The 18,930-nt window shown below is 39.4% G+C and overlaps 1 protein-coding gene across 1 annotated transcript; it reads left to right on the plus strand.

The window, feature by feature from the left end:
- The first annotated feature begins 840 nt into the window (after nt 1–840).
- LOC147448611 (bifunctional nuclease 2-like) lies at nt 841–4,095 on the plus strand. The gene is made up of 9 exons (XM_086521177.1): nt 841–1,342; nt 2,274–2,444; nt 2,559–2,608; nt 2,699–2,755; nt 2,838–2,903; nt 3,002–3,079; nt 3,169–3,314; nt 3,601–3,698; nt 3,784–4,095. Exons 1-9 carry the CDS (start codon nt 1,093–1,095, stop codon nt 3,831–3,833), a joined length of 966 nt encoding a protein of 321 aa, XP_086377303.1. The 5' UTR covers nt 841–1,092; the 3' UTR covers nt 3,834–4,095.
- The last annotated feature ends 14,835 nt before the right edge of the window (nt 4,096–18,930 follow it).

Here is an 18,930-nt window from a genome sequence, read left to right on the forward strand (position 1 = left end):
CCATTGAGACCACAAGGGCATTGATGGCAAGATTTTGGCTTCATTCACATTGTGCACATCCACTTGTGCTCTTTTCCTTCCGAAAGTAGAGCCAATGCTTTGTCCATTGCGTCATTCACAGACCCTTGCGGCAAAGCAAGCAACTATAGATTGCAATGTCATATAATTGGGTGGCACAAGCGAAGAATAAGGTGTGGTCAGGGTAGGTAAGCCAGAACATCGATGAGACCTCTTGGGTGTGAGTCAGCATGCCAGCAGAGCATGGCTAGCAAAGGCGGATGTGAATTAGAAACCGCCTCAACTATCATTGCTCCACCTGGAAAACAGAGTGGTGCGAGCAGCAATAGCCGTAGTGTTTTGATATATTAGAGCAGATTCGCACGAGCTGGGGTTGACCCCAGCCTGGTGGGTGGGTTGGTTTCGCACAGGGTAGAGTTCATTGGTAGCGTTGAACGAGGAATCACTCGGCTCCACTCTGCCAGAAATGGCAGAGTTGGTATTCAGCGGCCTCCTTAACCGACGGTGTCATCATTGTGAGCGGGTGGGCCATGAACTTCCACACGAAGCAACAAATTTCTTGTGGCACGCATTGCCTTCACTGACTATAGATAGTGGACAAGTGCCACGTGGTGGGCTTGGAAATCCGTGCGAATGCTTTGCATTTCACAAGCAACGTGGATTGAAGTAGTCGGGCTGGTGTACAGTCGGCGCGGGTGCCACCCCAGCGTGCGAATGTGCCCTTAGCCGAGTTGGGGTTGGAACTTGCTCAAGGCCGCAAAACGCTCACCGGACATTTTAGGTGTTTGTGGGCGCCATGGTGTGGGGGGCGTTTTTGAAATGATTTGGGCAACCTCATCCTTCCAGAGCGCACTTCCTAGCCAATCAATTCCTGTCTATGGCTTCTCCCTCAGTCTTTGGAGTTTTCCGTCTTTAGCTCTCGAACAGCTGTGTGCAAAGCACCATCTCTGCATGTGTCCAGCGATGTTCCTTTTGATGTAATCCCTCCTCCTCGGCGGTAGGTCTGCCTCATGCAGCTTAGGAATGCGAGCTTCTTCTGCGCAAGTACATCGCTGAGCTGAACAAAACTGTGGAATGGAAACCCTGGCGTGCGTAAAGGTTTGGGCGAGCGGCAGCTTCCTCATGTCCTCGCAGAACAGATCCTCCCCCTCTCTACAGAAAGCACAGCGATCCCTTGTTCGCCGCATCTTCCATACACGGGTTGGTTGCAAGTATCAGCACACGCGTCAATTGAAACACATCATGTGCAGCAGTGAGCTGCACTCTGATGGTGCTGGCCATTCTGATGAAGATGATTACGTCAACTCTACAGTTCTCGAAGCCGGTATGTACCTTTCTGTGCTGAAGGTTGCTTGATGGGAGCTATGTAAAGTTGTGCGGTGCCAGCAACCGTGTTTCACTTTCAGGAGAATGTCGATGTAGGTAGGCTTTTTGTGCACCCCATGCTTTGTCTCAGAATGAGGGAGAAACATGCGTAACCTGCCCTCCCTTCTCAAACTCAACGCCTTCTACTGGTATTAGTTTTACTCTTCGTGTCAGCTCAACTCAGTCTTGATGAAAACATTCGAGTGCCGTCAAGATGTGTGGAGGTCCTTTTGAGGAACACCAAGAATGGTACTTAAATAAGTCTTTAGCTGCCCAGAACGTTTTGGATGTTACGATCCAGAGCAAGTGATTTCTGTGAAACCAGCCTTTCCTTGGAAGCTTCATTGTCAACTCTAAAACGTGGAAGACTCTATTTCTCTGACTTACAAGTGCTGTAGTTTAGTTGGGCTAACGATTATTTAGATGTGTGGAGGGCTCAAGTAGAGAGAGAGAGAGAGAGAGAGAGAGAGAGAGAGAGAGAGAGAGAGAGAGGGAAGCAGTGATGGAGGGAGCTAGCTGCAGACTAGGACTTTCTATGCTCGTTTCTATGTAACAAAATCAGGCTTTACTAATGGTTTTGCTTGATCAGACAATTCTAATGTCCCAAGTCTTGAGAACTTGACGTCATAGAGAGTACTGATTCTTTTACTTAAATCGGGAACAAATTGGTTGCCCATAATGATTAACTTGTAGTTCTTTTCCATTAACTCTCAGCCTCAAGTCCCTGACTCCCCTGGGAACAGCTGTTTGGCTTTCATTGATTCCTTTGCTCGTGGATACTATGAAGCTCTCTCTCTTAAGTATAAGACTGGAGATTAAGTTTATGTCATCTCTACTCCTATCTGTTATAAGCATTTGGATATGTTAATGACATTCTCTACTTCTTTCAGTGGAGGTGAAGAGTGGATCGGAGGGATTTCTGATAAGGATGCAGGATGGGCGATATATCAAATGTGTACATAATAACCCGGATGGGGGACGTCTACCAGACTATGCACCTCAGCCTGCCATAGTGTTGAAGATGGAAGATGGAAGTGATCTTCTTCTTCCCATTATTGTATGTAAGTGCTCCAATTCACTCTACTGAGATATGTCTTCTCCTGTACTTTATATAGGAGGAAATTCCCTTGGTCGTTAAGTGTTGCGTAATTCATGTTTTATGTGTTTGTGCTCAGTGGAGCTGCCTGCCGCAATGCTGATGGAGACTGTTCGAAAAGTGCATCTTGTAAGCCCCAGGCTATTGGTTTATGAACTTGTATTATACATCGCAAAAGGAATTAAGCATTTTGGCCTTACATCCTGTCACGGCATGCAGGCAAGGCCTACAATCTATCAAGTTCTCAAAGATGTCATTGAACTTATGGGCTTTAAGGTGGTGTGGAGCCGTTCAATTGATTTCTTTCCTTACAAGGTCATGGCACCTCTTCTGATTTTGTGGAGACTGCTGTGGATAGGTGAAGCTAGTCCGAGTCACCAAGAGAGTGCAAGAGGCATATTATGCCCAGCTAACCTTGTGTAAGGTACAAGGAGCAAGCTCAATTGCGACTGCGTTATGTGGATTTTTTATGCTCTTTTTAAGCAAAGGGTATTGTGGTAAGGTCGTCCTCTCTGTTTGCAGCAAGTTGGGGATGAGGTGCAAGAAGTCAGCCTTGATCTACGACCTTCAGATGCCATTAACATAGCAGCTCGCTGTCAGGTGAAGGCATTGCAGAAATGACAATCACTATGGAATATCTGAATTCTTTACAAGGTTGACCATGTTGTTTGCATCTTTGTGAGCAACAGGTTCCTATCCAAGTCAATCGGCAGCTAGCCTATGGTGATGGGGTTCGTATAGTGAGTGATCCTGCCAAAATGCATGCCCATGCATCATCATCTTCTCGTGTTCATCGCTCCACCCTTGGAATGCCAGTTATCACGGAGCTTGACAGGTTTTTTTCTTGTATCCAATTTACCAGGTTCTTTACTTCTTCATTAGTGGATGTGAAGAGCTCTGCCTCACATTATAAGCTTTGTCACTTGGAAGAATACTACTCCTCACTATGGGCACCGATCAGGCATTACAGACTGCTAAATTAGTTTCTGTGTGAAACTATCAAATACAAGTGCTTGCGAATTCTATGAAGTGAGAGGGGTTTGTTGACCGTGTTGTTGATTATTGAAGAGGAAACAAACAACTCTAGTTGCTTCACTAAGTCATTTGTTGTGCGCATTCAGGCCTCAGGCGGACCAACTTTCTTCCCTTGAAGCTGAAGAGTTTGTGCTTGTAAGAAGCATGCTTATGGCAGCAGCAGAAGAGCGATATATTGATGCGGGTAATCATAACATCACAAAGCCATGCCTCTTTTTGCTTTGCTTTCTTATTGAGAGCGTCTCATGAGTGCTTAACTGTGAATGCAGCCCGAATAAGAGATGAGCTCAAGGAATTTCGAACAAAGGGAGGCAATTAAGTGTAAACAAAGTGACCCGATACCCTCTATTACTTACGACCAATTCTTTATGTACATAATTACACCACTTACCATTTGCTTGTCAGTAGAAGCCTCACCCAATGTAATTGTACATTCTCTTGTAAAATACTGCTTGCAGACCCAGCACTGACATCTTGTATATAGTTGTTCAGTTTGACAAAGCCTGTCCAATAGTTTACTTTTGTATCTGTATATTCAGTGATTATTCCAATATCTCAATGATTCATCATGAGCTGCAAAACTTGGTTATTAGCGCATGCATGCGGATTGGATGCATGTGCAGATGCTGTTCTGTGCTCTAGGGCTTGTACCAGGCCTGCCTTTTGTCATCAAAGAAACCAAAATTTGTCTGCCCAAAGACATGCCTCGGCCCTGGATTAAACTTGCAAGTAGGTCTATTATCAACCCTTTACTGGTGCTGAAAGTGTTGAAGACTTACAGATATATCATGTTTTCTTTATCTGTTCCAATGACCAGTAATAATTTGTACTTGGACCAAGAGTCATAAAGGTTGAGAGACTAGCCTAGCACTATTGTCGCCATTGTAGAGAACTCATATTGGAGTGTTTGGTCATGGCTTCAATTGCTCAACCCATACATACTACACTTCAATTAGTGTAAGTGAAGGGTGAATTTAGGCAATGACAAGATAGATGAAGGTGAAAAGTCAGAAGACTTAGAAGGTGGAAAGTCAAAAGATCTTTTGTGTCCATGTAAAAAGATGTTTGGCTTCACATTGTATATTTTTTATTCTCTTGATTATTTTTCATTATTTAAGTCTCTCTCTCTCTCTCTCTCTCTCTCTCTCTCTCTCGTGTTGTGTGCGGGTAGTGAGAACAAATTTTTGTGCATATCTATTTGTCACTAATATAATATGTCAATACTTAGAGAAGTGATTCGGATCGGGCATTAAGACTCTTTGAAGCGGTCAATTTCAAGAAATGAAACTAACAAGAAAACACATCAATTCAATAAGCAAACCATTATTCATTGATTGAAAAATCTGTCTATGCTTTTTCTCATTGCTCTCAATCATCTCACATCATTCCGACACTCGAACGGATTTGAAATGTAATGAAACTTTAGGAGGAGGTTTAAGATATCTAGGAGCACTATATTACCAAGTTTGGTCTTACTTTGACAAGGTATTGAAATCACAATCTATCATAAAAAAGGTTGTAAAAATTTTAAAAGAACTATCCAAAAAGGTTGTCATATGGTTTAGAAACTCTATTTTATAGTCAAAATGTCAAAAAAATGATAATTTAAGCACTTAAATTTGAAGGTTAAGCTCACTATAGCGTAGTCACAAATCTCATCAAAACTAATAATGCTTACACTTGAATGAAAAGACAAGGAAAAAGGAACACAATACAAGTTTTGAAATTAAAAACGAATTATCTAAACATTAGTTGTGATGATTACAAGGTAGAGCTTTGTAGTCGCTTATACGTACGTACAGTAGAGTTTTTTTTTTTCCAAAAGATAAGCTTCCTTCTCACATTAAAGTTATTGACCTTTATACCTAGGGCTTTTTAAATGTCAATGGCCAGCTCACATGGACCTTTACAGATATCATGAAAGAATTATAACTCAAGAATTGACTTGCTACGGCTTTATACATAGAGTAGCTACACTAGCTCGAAAAAATAACACAGTACAAATGTGGTTTTCGGCTACCTATCCGATCAGGTGGGTATCCTTTTGGTCTATCCACTAACATTCCTCCCTTCTTAGCTCGTATCGTCTTTTGACACGACCATGTACAAGCTTATTGTTAGTGTTGTCGTCAGCTTTGTTTTCAAAGCAGGTCTTTAGCTTTGTATGCTTTTTCGTTGTTGATGGCGCTCCTCCCTTCCTTGAGTTTTTCATATCTGTTGTGTTCTTGTTGATACGTATGTTGGACTTCAATTGTCGATGCAACTTTACATCCTTTTGCTCATTCTTCTCTTTCTTGCCACTTTTAGCCGTGAAGATGGCTTTTGATGTGCCTCCCTTTATCGTTAACTTGATGATGGAATCGTTCTTCATATCCTGTAATACTTCATTAACTTCAGTACTGTTGAGCTCCTTATGTTTGTTGTTGAGATCTTTCTTGCTGAAGTTGTCATTGTCTGTCTGTTGTCTTTGTATGCTATGCTTCGTTTTATCCGTGTTTTATGAAGTTTGATTGTTGTTCTTGAATGTAAGATTTTCTCTTGATAAGTATGTCAGGCTCTGCAGCTACAGCTCCAAGTCATTATTGATTGATTTGGGTAGCCATTTCCTTATTACTGATATAGAAGAAAAATGTACAAGAAGATGATGATGAGGGTTTTTAGATTAGGGTCTAAAATATGAATGACTAAAGAAAAAAACTCGGTGAAAATAAAGTGCCTTTGATATACGCTCTTATTGGAGTTGAGCAGTTGGACTTGAAGTACTTGTCATGCAAGGTGAGTGCTTGGGAGAAACAAAGAAACAGTGTCTAATATAAGCGTCAATATATGCATATGAAAAATTTATCAAACAAAAGCATGCAGTGTGAAAGATGAAGTGGATGGATGCTTTAAGGAACAAATGTAACACATGTAACCTCAAAGGACATCGCAATAGCTTCCATATTTTCAAGAGCGATTTTTGATGTAGAAGCTTTTTCACTCATACCTCACTGTGCTCAGTGCGTGAGTGTCTTTTGGACTTCCTTCTTCACTTCTCTATACATAAATTAGATAGATTTCGACTCTTATGCTCACCTATACCAACATGAGCGACACAATGTAAATATGCTCAACTTTTTTAGCTTGAGGAGTATCTAGAATAGCAAAGATGCTTAGGCTATAGAAAATATTACTTGAAACTTTGGGATTAACGCTTCGCTCATTTAGTGGCTTAGTTGTCCGACTCTGACTCTTATGCTATGTATTTTAAATGGCGACTTGGACGTATTTATTCAAGACCAAAAATCTAATTCTATAAGTTCTTGGAACTTTAGGCCTCTTTCATTGTGTTGGTATGTTGATGCCACCATTTTGTCCAGTAGGTTGGCATATTTTGACTCCTCTTGATTGTTTGTCGAATGTGGATCTTGCTTTGTGAAACATGTTCTTCAACTATTGTATGGACTTGCGTTATCTCCTATAAGAAGCAGTAGTCGATGTGTGTGCGTTCTTTGTGTTTGAGTTCCCACTAGCGATTTTGGAACCCATCTTGTCTTTGGTCTCCCATCAACTAAGCTTTGGGATTAACGCTTCGCTCATTTAGTGGCTTAGTTGTCCGACTCTGACTCTTATGCTATGTATTTTAAATGGCGACTTGGACGTATTTATTCAAGACAAAAAATCTAATTCTATAAGTTCTTGGAACTTTAGGCCTCTTTCATTGTGTTGGTATGTTGATGCCACCATTTTGTCCAGTAGGTTGGCATATTTTGACTCCTCTTGATTGTTTGTCGAATGTGGATCTTGCTTTGTGAAACATGTTCTTCAACTATTGTATGGACTTGCGTTATCTCATATAAGAAGCAGTAGTCGACGTGTGTGGGTTCTTTGTGTTTGAGTTCCCACTAGCGATTTTGGAACCCATCTTGTCTTTGGTCTCCTCGTGACTATCTTTTGCATTTGCTCTTTTTGCTTGATGATTTGATAGACACTAGGCTTCGGTATCCATATCAGATAATTTTTGTTGTAAAAGCCTTGCTTTTGTAGTTGAAGATGAGGTATCCATCTAGAGGTCGTATCACCATAAGTTTTGACTGCCTTTTGTTGGCACTTAATTTTGACTTTTTGCCTTTGGATAAGAGCCCTCTCTTCCCCGAGTGATATTCGTTGTTTTAGGTTGAGCTACAGCTTTGCATAACCATATTTGAGTGTTACCTTCATAAAATCCTTGTGCTTCGAGTACCTTCACTGAAATCATCTGTTGCTACATTTGTTTGCGCTGGGTAGCTTTACAGTTTTTTGTGCTGCTTGATTGCTCCTTTCTTGCATGGACTGAGGTGCTTTTGGGGCTTTTGATGGTGTTTTTGTTGAATCTTTTCCTTGTGGTTGAAAGAAGATGTCCCTTCAGCTTTCTATCAGGACCAGACTCTCTTTGATGTGATGGGAGTCGATTATGTAGAGTGTATCCTTAAACTTACCAATTGTTAACTTGAGTATGACTTCAACCACACCAAAGCTAGGAATCAATATTTTCGAACTTGTATACATTGTTTCTTCTAGCTCTTTGATTGACGGCTTTTCCATCATTATCCACATTCCATAAGACATTAGATTCTTTGTTGCATAAAGGTCTATCAGAGCCGAACATGTGATTTTGAGTCTTGTTTCTCCACATATGTTGAATTTAATCATTATAGGAGATAATCATTCTTTTGTCATTTTCATGTTCTTCTCTTGATCCCGAGTTTATGGAGCATCTGATGTGGAACTTGAAACTACTGCTTCTTCTTCTGCTTTTATTTTGTGCTTTTTCTGAAGTCAGCTTCTTGGAAATAACTTTTTTTAATTCTTGTGGTATGTCAATAATGACATATCTTTGTGGTTGCTCGTCCTCCTTTGTTTGCACTTTTGCATTATGCTCCATGATATAGCTATCTGTTTTACCTTTTCTACTTTCATACTCAAAATCTTCATTAGTCTCTTTCAATACCTTTATCATAAAGCAGTGACCTATGTCATAGATATTCTCATCGCAGAACTTCATAGTCATTGTTTTCTATAGCTATGGCTGCTCAAGTTTATACTATTTAACTATGCAGGTTACTACTTCTTAATGCTGCATATCTCCTTTCTAACCCAATTCTTGTTTAATCCCCGTAGATCCTATTACCTACGAGGTGTTTAGGACCTTGGGGTTGAGTTCAACAAGGTTTTTTAGGTGAAAATTATGATTGCAAACTCTGCCAAATTTTAGAGCTTTCAACTCTTCAATTTGTGCAGCTAAAAGTGCAATTAATTAGTTGTATTGATCAGAAGCTCTTTTGAAGAAAAAGAGTTTATCAATACAAAGTCCTTTAGGAGGGGGGTACGGCTCTAAAAAGTTCGGCCCTCAACTAGTGTCGAATTCTTCTCTCTCTCTTTCTTTTACAGTTTCAGTACATGTGTGATTGAGTTTAAGTTGATGCATGCTATGCAATTTTCATGCTTGAATATGCTCAATGTTACACAATTGATTGATTTCTCTAGTTAATCTATTATTTTTGCTGCACCTTAGTCCTAATTTTTTGACAATGGTATCAAAGCATATCTTAGCTATCTCTTTCTTTTTTATGAAAGGGTGGTTCTAGGATTGAGCATGAAGAGTTTAAACCAAGGGTTTATAAGATCCAAAGAGCTTTCTCTTGATTCACAAAGGAAAATAGCTGCGATTGTTCACACAAAATAGTTATATTTCACAAGGAATCTCTGATTCACAAAGCACCATCACTATGTCTGGACATAATCAAGAAGAGGAGAGAGTGATTGACTTTACCAGTTTGGATTTTTCACAATGATGGTGCAACTGCTGATGCAATGTAGGTAGTTGAATTTCTTGCTCGCAGGTTAGAAGAAGCTATGGAAAATCTTGCTTTGGAGGCTATAGTCCAAACACATATGCAAACAAGAAATCTTATTGTCTCTGCTCCCAAAGAGGATTCTCATGTGAAGTCTTGTAAAGAGACTTCAAAAAGAGGAAACTCTATCGAGCGAAAGAAGCACTCATCTACTACAAGAAGAGGAAGAAGCCCTCAACATGAGGCAAAGGGAAAGAAGAAATACAAAGACACAAGAGAGAAATATCTTATGAATGAAGAAGATAGTCATGTGTCATCTGATGTAGATGTACATCCTAAGAGACGTCAAAGGATTCCCTCACCATCACCTCCCTTTGGGGAGAGAAGATCTTCAAGCTCTCATTCTTCTCATTGTTCTGGGGAGAGTGAGAAGAAGCTTGAGAACAAACGGAGAAAGAAGAAACCATCTAGATCTCCGTCATCTCGGAGGTTATCCACCACTACGCAATGGTAGCCTCCAACATCTTCATGACTCCTTTGACAAACCAATAAAAAGTTCTATTTCTGCTTACATGATATTTTTCAAGGACGTCCTTAAAAATAATGTTGACTCTTCTAATGGTTCATTAAAATTAGAGTATTATTTCCATTCATTTCTAAATGAACATGTTGATCTTTTTATCGATGATATCCCAGGAGAGTTAACTCCTAACAGGGGGGAGGACGACCATAGGATTGAGCTCATACCAGGAAGCTCTCCTCCTAACAAGCCTCCGTATCGAGTCTCACCAGCTCAACAAGAGGAGATTATCTCACAAGTTAATGAAATTGTGCAAAAAACAATGGTAAGACCTAGCTCTTTACCATTTTGTTCTCGTGTCTTATTAGTACACAAGAAGGATGGTACATATGGAATGTGTGTAGATTATCATGCATTTAATAAGATGACAACGAAGAACAGATTTTCAGTCCAAAGGATTGAGGATTTTTTAAATAAGCTGCAAGGATCTACTTACTTTAGTAGAATAGACCTTAAAAGTGGCTATCATTAAATATAAATTGTACCAAAAGATGTTCACAAGACAGCCTTCAGGACCACCTTTGGCTTGTATCAATATATTGTCATGCCTTTTGGGTTGACAAATGCTTCAACCACAAAAAGAATTTTTTGTGTACATAGGGCTTACGCTGGAGTCTTTTTTGATGATATCATAGTCTACTCTAATTCCTTAAAAGAACACAAACAACATCTCAAAGCAGTGTTTCAAGCATTGCAAGAGAATAAATTATTCATTAATCACAAAAAGAGTGAATTCTTCTTAGAAGAGATTCAATATTTAAGTCATATTATCTCAAAGGATGGTATCCATATGGATCCACAAAAGCTTGAGGTGATAAATGAATGGCCTGAACGAAGGAATCTACATGAGCTATGAGGTCTTATTGGAATGTGCTCGTACTATAGAAGATTCATTGCAAAATTTTCGGCCATATCAGGACCATTACACTAGAAGAACGTCAAGTATGTATGGGCTGAAAAGGAGAGAAAAGACTTCACTAAGCTTAACCTGTCTTAGTGCTAGCAAATCTCTCAAAGCCATTTGAGGTCCATTGTGATGAAAGTGGTGAATGCCTTGAAGCGGTACTGCTTCAAGAAGGGCATGCCATAGCATATGAGAGTCACAGATTGCACTCCGATGAGATGATTCTTGGAATCTATGAAAAGGAGCTTCTAGCTGTCTTACATGCCTTAGGGATACGTGGAAGCATTACTTACTTGGGACGTCCTTCATCATTCAAACAGATCACTAGAGTCTCAAGTACTTCATGAAACAAACAAGCTTTTTGACAAACAAATGAGGTGGAAAAATTTCCTTTTGCAATTTCCTTTTCACATTGCTCACATTCCTGGTAAGCACAATCAAGTAGCCAATGCATTCTCACGTAGACCTTGATGCAATGCTGTGTCAATAACCTCTCATAATGATCTGAGCTCTGTGGTAGATGGGTATGCTACTGAACCAGATTTCAGAGATGTTATGTCTGCCATAACACTAGGGAGGATGCAAAATTAGCATGCAGATATTATGGACCATTCCAAATCTTACGGCCAATCAATGAAATGGCTTATCAAGTTAAGCTACCCTCTCATTGGCCAATCCATAATATATTCCATGTAAGTATACAAAAGGTCTACAAGGGTGATCCACCATAAGAGCCAGTAGTAGAAGATCCTCCAGAATTTGAAGGGGCTGAAGAGATATTGCAATTTGAGCATATAATCTACCACGAAGACAAGGTGCTACACAATGGTAAGGTACTACATAAATATCTCATTAAATATAAAAACTACCCTTTTGAAGATGCTAAATGGATGCATGAGCCACAATTGAAGGATAGTATGTCACTTGTAGCTACCTACAATGAATTGCATGCAAAGCCCTAATGTTTTTACATCAATGTATTCAATGAAAATGCAAAGAAGAAAAACATGATTCTCACTTTCGAACCCTGTTTTCTTAAGGTATTCATTAATCTTTAAATATCATGAGTATGCATACCAAATGTTGCACACTTGCGGTATAATTTCTCCCAAGTACCAAGTAGACTTGCAATCTATTGCGTAAAGGTGTTATCGTTAATAGGGTAGAGATACTTGCGGCAGATTTTCCCCCAAGTACCAGTAGATTGGTCATCTACTTTGGAATGATGTCCAATGTGCTAAAAGTGAATCCTGAGCAAAAATCCAATGGACCAAAGATACCTCTCTTGCATAGAAGCATAGTCGAGGACAACTATGATTTCCAGGGTGGGGTAATGTCACCAAATTTCATTTTTGATCTACTTAAAATGAATTTTCTCTTGCTAAAATTGGCCATTCTAGTGAGAGAGAACAAAAATAGTAGAAGGGCCAATTATGTACAATGAGCAAAGGAATGTGTTTGTGAACTAGAGAGTTTCAAAATTTGAATGCATTCTTTACAAGTGCCAACGAAATTTGATAAGGGTTCAATCAGGATCTTATGGGGCAAAGACATGATATTAGTGAGTCTAAAAGAGTCCAAAACGGATCTCAAAAGCCTCCAAAAGTGAGAAGGATAACCAAAAGGTGGGAATGGGAGCCAAGGTGCTATTATCCACACTTGCCAATCTAAAGCTATGTGAAGATAAGGGATGTGGTCCACAAGCCTCCCATGCAAAAGATAAGGTGAGAGGAGTGGCTCTTAAAAATAGAAAACTTCTTTCTCAGAACCTAGGGTGAGTATTTTTGAAATAACTCAAGAAAGAAAGCGTTTTTGTGAAAAGGGCCCGCAGGCTTATCGAAAATGGCGAGATGAACAACTTTGTAGTTCATATTTTTTTCATTTCAGGATTGCAAGAGGAGTTTTTTGCGTTTTTCTGTAGGGCTACGCTGGAGAGAGAGCAGGGAAACTTCTGTCTTCCTGTCTCATGAGGCTCCATGCAATCCTCAACCAAAAGAAGCTCTCCATGCTCTCCTCAAGGCTCATTATCTTCTCTCTCTCTCTCTCTCTCTCTCTCTCTCTCTCTCTCTCTCTCTCTCTCTCTCTCTCTCTCTCTCTCCCCCCCCCCCCCCCACACACACACACACACAAACCATTTCTATAGCTATGGCTGCTCAAGTTTATACTATTTAACTATGCAGGTTAATACTTCTTAATGCTTACATATCTCTTTTCCAACCTGGTTCTTGCTTAATCCCCGCAGATTCTATCACCCGCGAGGTGTTTAGGGCCTTGGGATTGAGTTCATTGAGGTGTTTTAGGTGAAAATTGTAATCGCAAACTCTGCCAAATTTTAGAGCTTTCATCTCTTCAATTTGTGCAGCTAAAAGTTCAATTAATCAGTTTTATTGTTGAGAAGCTCTTCTGAAGAAAAATAATATATTAATACAAAGTTCTTTCGGAGGGGGGGGGGGGGGGGGGGTTGGCTCCAAAATGTCCGGCCCTCAACTGGTGTCGAAGTCTTCTCTCTCTCTCTCTCTCTCTCTCTCTCTCTCTCATAGTTTTAGTACATGTGTGTGATGTGTGATTGAATCTAAGTTAATGCATGGTCTGCAATTATCATGCTCGAATATGCTCAATGTTACACAATTGATCGATTACTCTAGTTAATCTATAATTTTCGATGCACCTTAGTCCCAATTCTCTGATAACAACTTCATGCGTGTTGTCTAGAGAGCTGGTCTTCCCCATTTCTCCCAAATTCCCTTCACAACAATGGCTATTCCAGCCCAACTATCAAGTATGGCTATCATTTTTACTCCTTTGTACACACCAAATCACCATATCATAGATTGCTAATCTATGTGAATTCTATAATGATTGTTATTTTGCCAGGTGGTATAAAGATCCTTAATTAGTTTTCATAGGGCAACTAACAAATCCATAGAACTTTCCTTAACATTGATTTTTTCAAAAAGCTAAGTTGCAGACTAAAAACAACATAATAGGAGCATATTTTTATAGAGGGATATTTGCTTCTATATCAAATATGAATTCAAAAAAAATCATACACTTGTGGATAACCTTGTATGTTGGTCAATAACCCTACATAAAACATAGAAATTTCTTGACCGAATCATCTGTTAGGGTAAGCCCAACACTTGTGGCATCATACGGAAAAGCCCTCTAGCCACCTAGTAAAAGATAAATGATGAGATGGTCCAATAGCAAGAGGGTGCAACCTCTCTAGCCAATGGTTGTAAGCACTAAGCCTATATTAGAGGCTATTTTCTAATGAAGTATTTGCACTTTGAGCATTATCATTGTGTCTATACTCTCTCTCTTTATGCTCTTGCACTTGGCATAGCCTAACTTTAATTTCCATATCTCTAACCCTAACCCTAACACCATCGTTAAGCTAAGGCTTCACCCTCCATAGCCTAATGCTAAACCATTGGTGATTAGGGAGCACGCTTCCAGAATGAACCCAATAAGTGGTATCAGATACCAATTGTTGGAATTAGGGTTGTAGGAAAACACATACAACTTGGAGAAGATGAAGAAAGCTCAAGGCACACAACAGAGAGTGTATTACTTAGGAAAAGATAATTTAGCCCTAGAGAGATGAGCATATATACAATGCATGGGGGAAAAAAACTCCTAATGAGGGAAAAATGTCCTGACGGTCCTAAGTGTGTTCATACACATCACTACCACATGTATATGGTAACAAATCCCCCCCGAGTGTGATGCGGTGTCGTCCTGTGACACATACATAGTGGGAACAAATGCTACAAGATCTATCTCACAACTTTTTAGTTACATAAGTATATTTTCCATAATGTACATATGCATATCTAAGAATAATAATAATCTTTCTATCTCCTCCTAATATTTATCTCAAGGGTAACATATTCTTACTTTACCATTAGAAAGTACTATGGGAAAAAGAGTCAATAGCCCCGTCTCTTTACCTTGGAGCAACAAGCATTGGTTCTTTCTTTGTACTATCTCATTATCATCTCATACCCTAATTTGATCATATATCTAGGGTAAATTCCAATATGTATATATGCTATGTATTTTTCATATATTTCTTATATTTCTTTTTAATAGCTATTGAGAAGAAATCAAATCCTAGTGGGACACTAGCTTGCATGATTCTCAAAGATGCACAAATTTTAATGCATTATTGCAAAGATGATTACAAAAATTTGTCAAGGAGCAATGTCATGCTTTCATATTGCATGAGGTGTCCATTGGAATCAAATGAAAGTCTAGTCTAAGAGGATCACAAGAAGACTTTTGCTGCCAAAAATATACCCTATTTTGATGATTTTATAACACAAGGTTCCAATCCGAATTAGAAAAAGTATATAAAATGGGGGTCGTTAGCTTATGAGCTGAATTTTCTACCCTATTTTTACTTTTTTATTTAGAGTCATGGTTGAGGAGATATGATCAAAATGGTGGACCCCAGTTTGTCCACATCATGCAGGGACATCCTATTTCAAACTTTGCCAGTTCCTGTTCACACTGGCGCTTCTCTTTCTTGTGTAACCCTTGGGGGTTCCCTTCACCTATAAAATGGAAACTCTTCTTCCTTGAAAGGCATTCATGAGGGAGTGAAAGGATTGATGCCTAATTGTACTTAGCCATAAACATAAGCATAAGCCTACACTTGCTCCTAAAGGAAGACTAGCCAATCTTGTAAGCTATCCTTGGAATATCAAATCTAATCAAAGAAGGTCTTGAACTTGGTGCATCAATCAAAGCTTGAAGTCTTCCCTCTTCTTCTCTCTCCATCAAAATGGTAAATGACTCCCAAAGAGTTTTTCTAGTAAAATTTGTTTTACTTTGATATTTTGTTGGTTTCTTGTTGTTTTCTTTTTCATCTCTAATCCAACATATATATATATCCAATTTCATCTCCCTAACCATATCTATTTCTCTCTCTCTTAGAAAGTCATTTTCTCTATAAATTCTAGATTCTCCTTGCTACAGGTGTATCTCTCCCCGTAGTATACTTATTGTCTACAGGCAAGAATAGGGCTTGGGACGGAAAATTCTCTTCTCTTCTCTTATCTCATATCTACATTTTGCACATACTAGAGTCATCTTAGATGAATAATCCACATGATGTGAATTTCTGTCGCTTCCACTCTGTGAAATCGATTGCAATTAACGTTTGAATTATCCGTAAAGTACACTTTCAACAACGTATAATGTTTCTCTTTGGCCCCCAGAAAGGCTCAATGAAATACTTCTTTTACCGGATCCTATCATACTACCCCTTATAGACTATAACTTTTTTTTTTGACATAAGTGTAGTTATCTTGCTATGAACCAAGAGGATTTGTACACCCAATTAATCCCAATCACTAGAAAAAACATATATATTATGGTAAGAACAAAATTACAATTCCAAAGAACACTCTGTAGCCTATTTGGTCGGCAAACATTGGACGCCATTAACTCGTCTATTAACCCCTTCATATTACCCATGATACGATATGACCATAGCCTTGATGTTTTCATCTTTGTATTGTTTTATATTCTCTTTTGTGTTCTTTCTTTGTGTGTGTGAGTGCAAGAAAGAAAGAGTGGGGCTTCTTTGATTGCACTTCCTTCCAAACCCTAGAATTCATGGCATCTATGGTATAGCTCCTTCATATAGTTTTTGGAGTTCTCTCAGAAACTCTCACAGCCAAAAGCCAGGTGCTTTCCTGGCAAGACCGCAAACTTCTCCCTAGCGGTGAACGAGATCTGGCACATAGAGTATAGGGAAGTGCCATGCCCTGAGGACACCATAAGTCCACAAAGGGGAGTAAGCCCAAAGCTGTGCGGAAAGCTTCAAACTTCTCACAAGATAATACCTTTGTGAAAATATCTGCAAGGTTGTCATCTGTTGGCACATAATCCAAGATGATCTCTCCTGTTGAGAGCCTCTCCCTGACATAGTGGTAATGCACCTCAATGTGCTTTGTGCGAGCATGAAAACTGGGTTCCTCACAACCACCAATGCGCTCTGACTGTCAATGTAGATAGTGTTGATACTATCATGTCCAACACCCAAATCAACCATAAGGAGTTTGAGCTATACGCACTCGACCGTAGTAGCTGTGAAACTGCCCTGTACTTAGCCTCACAACTAGAAGTGGCCACAGTAGGTTGCTTCTTGCTCAACCATGAGATACATGAATTGTCGAACATGAAACAAAATCCACTTGTGGACACTCGCATGTCAAGAAAAATAGCCCAATCTGAGTCTAAAAAAGCATGTAAGTCTAGCGGAAATGACTCCCCCTTGTGATAAAACAAGCAAATATGTAAAGTGCCACTCAAGTAGCAAAAAAATCCTCTTGACAACGTGTCAATGCTTAGACCCTGGACTATGCATGAATCTGCTGACCTGTGAAACTGCAAACTGAATATCCGGCCTCATGTTGCATACATAAATAAGGTAGCCAATAGCAGTTTGGTAAAGAGTGACATCGGCATGTTCATAAGCATCATGAAGACTCAATTTCAACCCTGTTTCCATGGGAGTGGCAATAGGTTTGCAATCCTCAAGTTCAAAGTTACATAGCAATGTCTCTATGTAACTTTTTTGACACAAGGAAATACCACCATCACACTGCTTAAATTGTATATCTAAGTAATGATGCAACGACCCCAAATCTTTCATCTTGAAAGTAGCATTCAAATCAACCTTAAATTCAACAATATGTCTCTCATTTGGTCCAGTGATCACCAAATCATCCACATAGAGAACCACAATGAGAAGTACATCACCCTCACAATGTACATACAATGTGATTTCTGTTGGACTATTACAAAATCCTCGTTTGACCAAATGGGTGTCATCCATCTCATACCAAGTACGAGAAGATTGCTTCAACCCATACAAAGCTTTCCTACATTTGCACACTTTATCCTCTTGTCCTTTCTTGACAAAATCGTGAGGCTCTGTTACATAAGCTTCCTTAAATATGTCACCATTCAAGAAAGCAATTACAATGTCTGATTGATGTACATCCCAAGCAAAATGAGTTGCCAATGCACATAGAAAATACACAGTAGTTGTCCGACAAGTGGGAGTAAAAGTCTCTTCATAATTGATCCCTTTTTACTGTGCATAACCCTTTGCAACAAGTTGAGCCTTATAGCAATCAATCTCACCATCTGGCTTGCGTTTCAACTTGTAAACCCACTTTGTAACAATGGCCTTTTTCCAGGAGGCAAAAAACATAAAGTCCATGTGTCATTTTCTATAAGTGCATCATATTTTGATTGCATGGCAACCATCCAATTTTTTGAATTTTGTACTTCATCAAAAGATAGAGGCTCCTCAACAACACATAAACTAGACACAACCAAAACATAACAATCTGATGCATAAGATGCATGGTGAGAACCTGAATGAGTACAACATGAAAAAGGTGCATCCAATTTATTGTCACGTGAAGTATGCACCAAGCATTTGGCATACATATAGCTTGCTCATTCTCAGCCCTTTCCTCATCAAGTACATAATGTACATGTGCATCAGTAATAGGCTGATCTGTAACATTTTTAGAAACCCCCATAGGCTATACATTTGCCTCTTTGGAATTTACATTCAAACTTCCACCACTGAAAAGGGGCAACAGAGTGTCATAAATGTCCTGTGAGCTTACACAACTGTCTCTAGTACATGACAGCAAGGACTGAACAAAATCTCCACAAACACAACATCTCGTGAAACCAAGATACGCTTTGTTTGTGATTGATACAACCTATAACCTTTGCTTTCAACACTATAGTCGACAAAAGTACATTTGATAGCCTTATCCAATTTTTTACACTGCGTTTCTGGTGCCAAAGCATATTCTAAACAATCAAAAACACGCATGTGCTCAATAGAAGGCTTTCTATCATGCCATGCTTCATATGGAGTCATAGACTGCAAAGCTTTTGTAGGACGCCTGTTAAGTATATAAGTGGCACACATAATAGCCTCAAGGCAAAACGAATGTGGTAAAGCTTGACTTTTGACCATATATCGTGCCATTTCCATAAGAGACATGTTTTTCCTCTTAGCAACACCATTTTGTTGAAGTGTATATGGCATTGTACATTGGTGTTTTATCCCACGACT

The sequence above is a fragment of the Adiantum capillus-veneris genome, chromosome 10 (assembly GCF_014529385.1).
Source record: "Adiantum capillus-veneris isolate H3 chromosome 10, ASM1452938v2, whole genome shotgun sequence".
Classification (NCBI taxonomy): Eukaryota; Viridiplantae; Streptophyta; class Polypodiopsida; order Polypodiales; family Pteridaceae; genus Adiantum; species Adiantum capillus-veneris.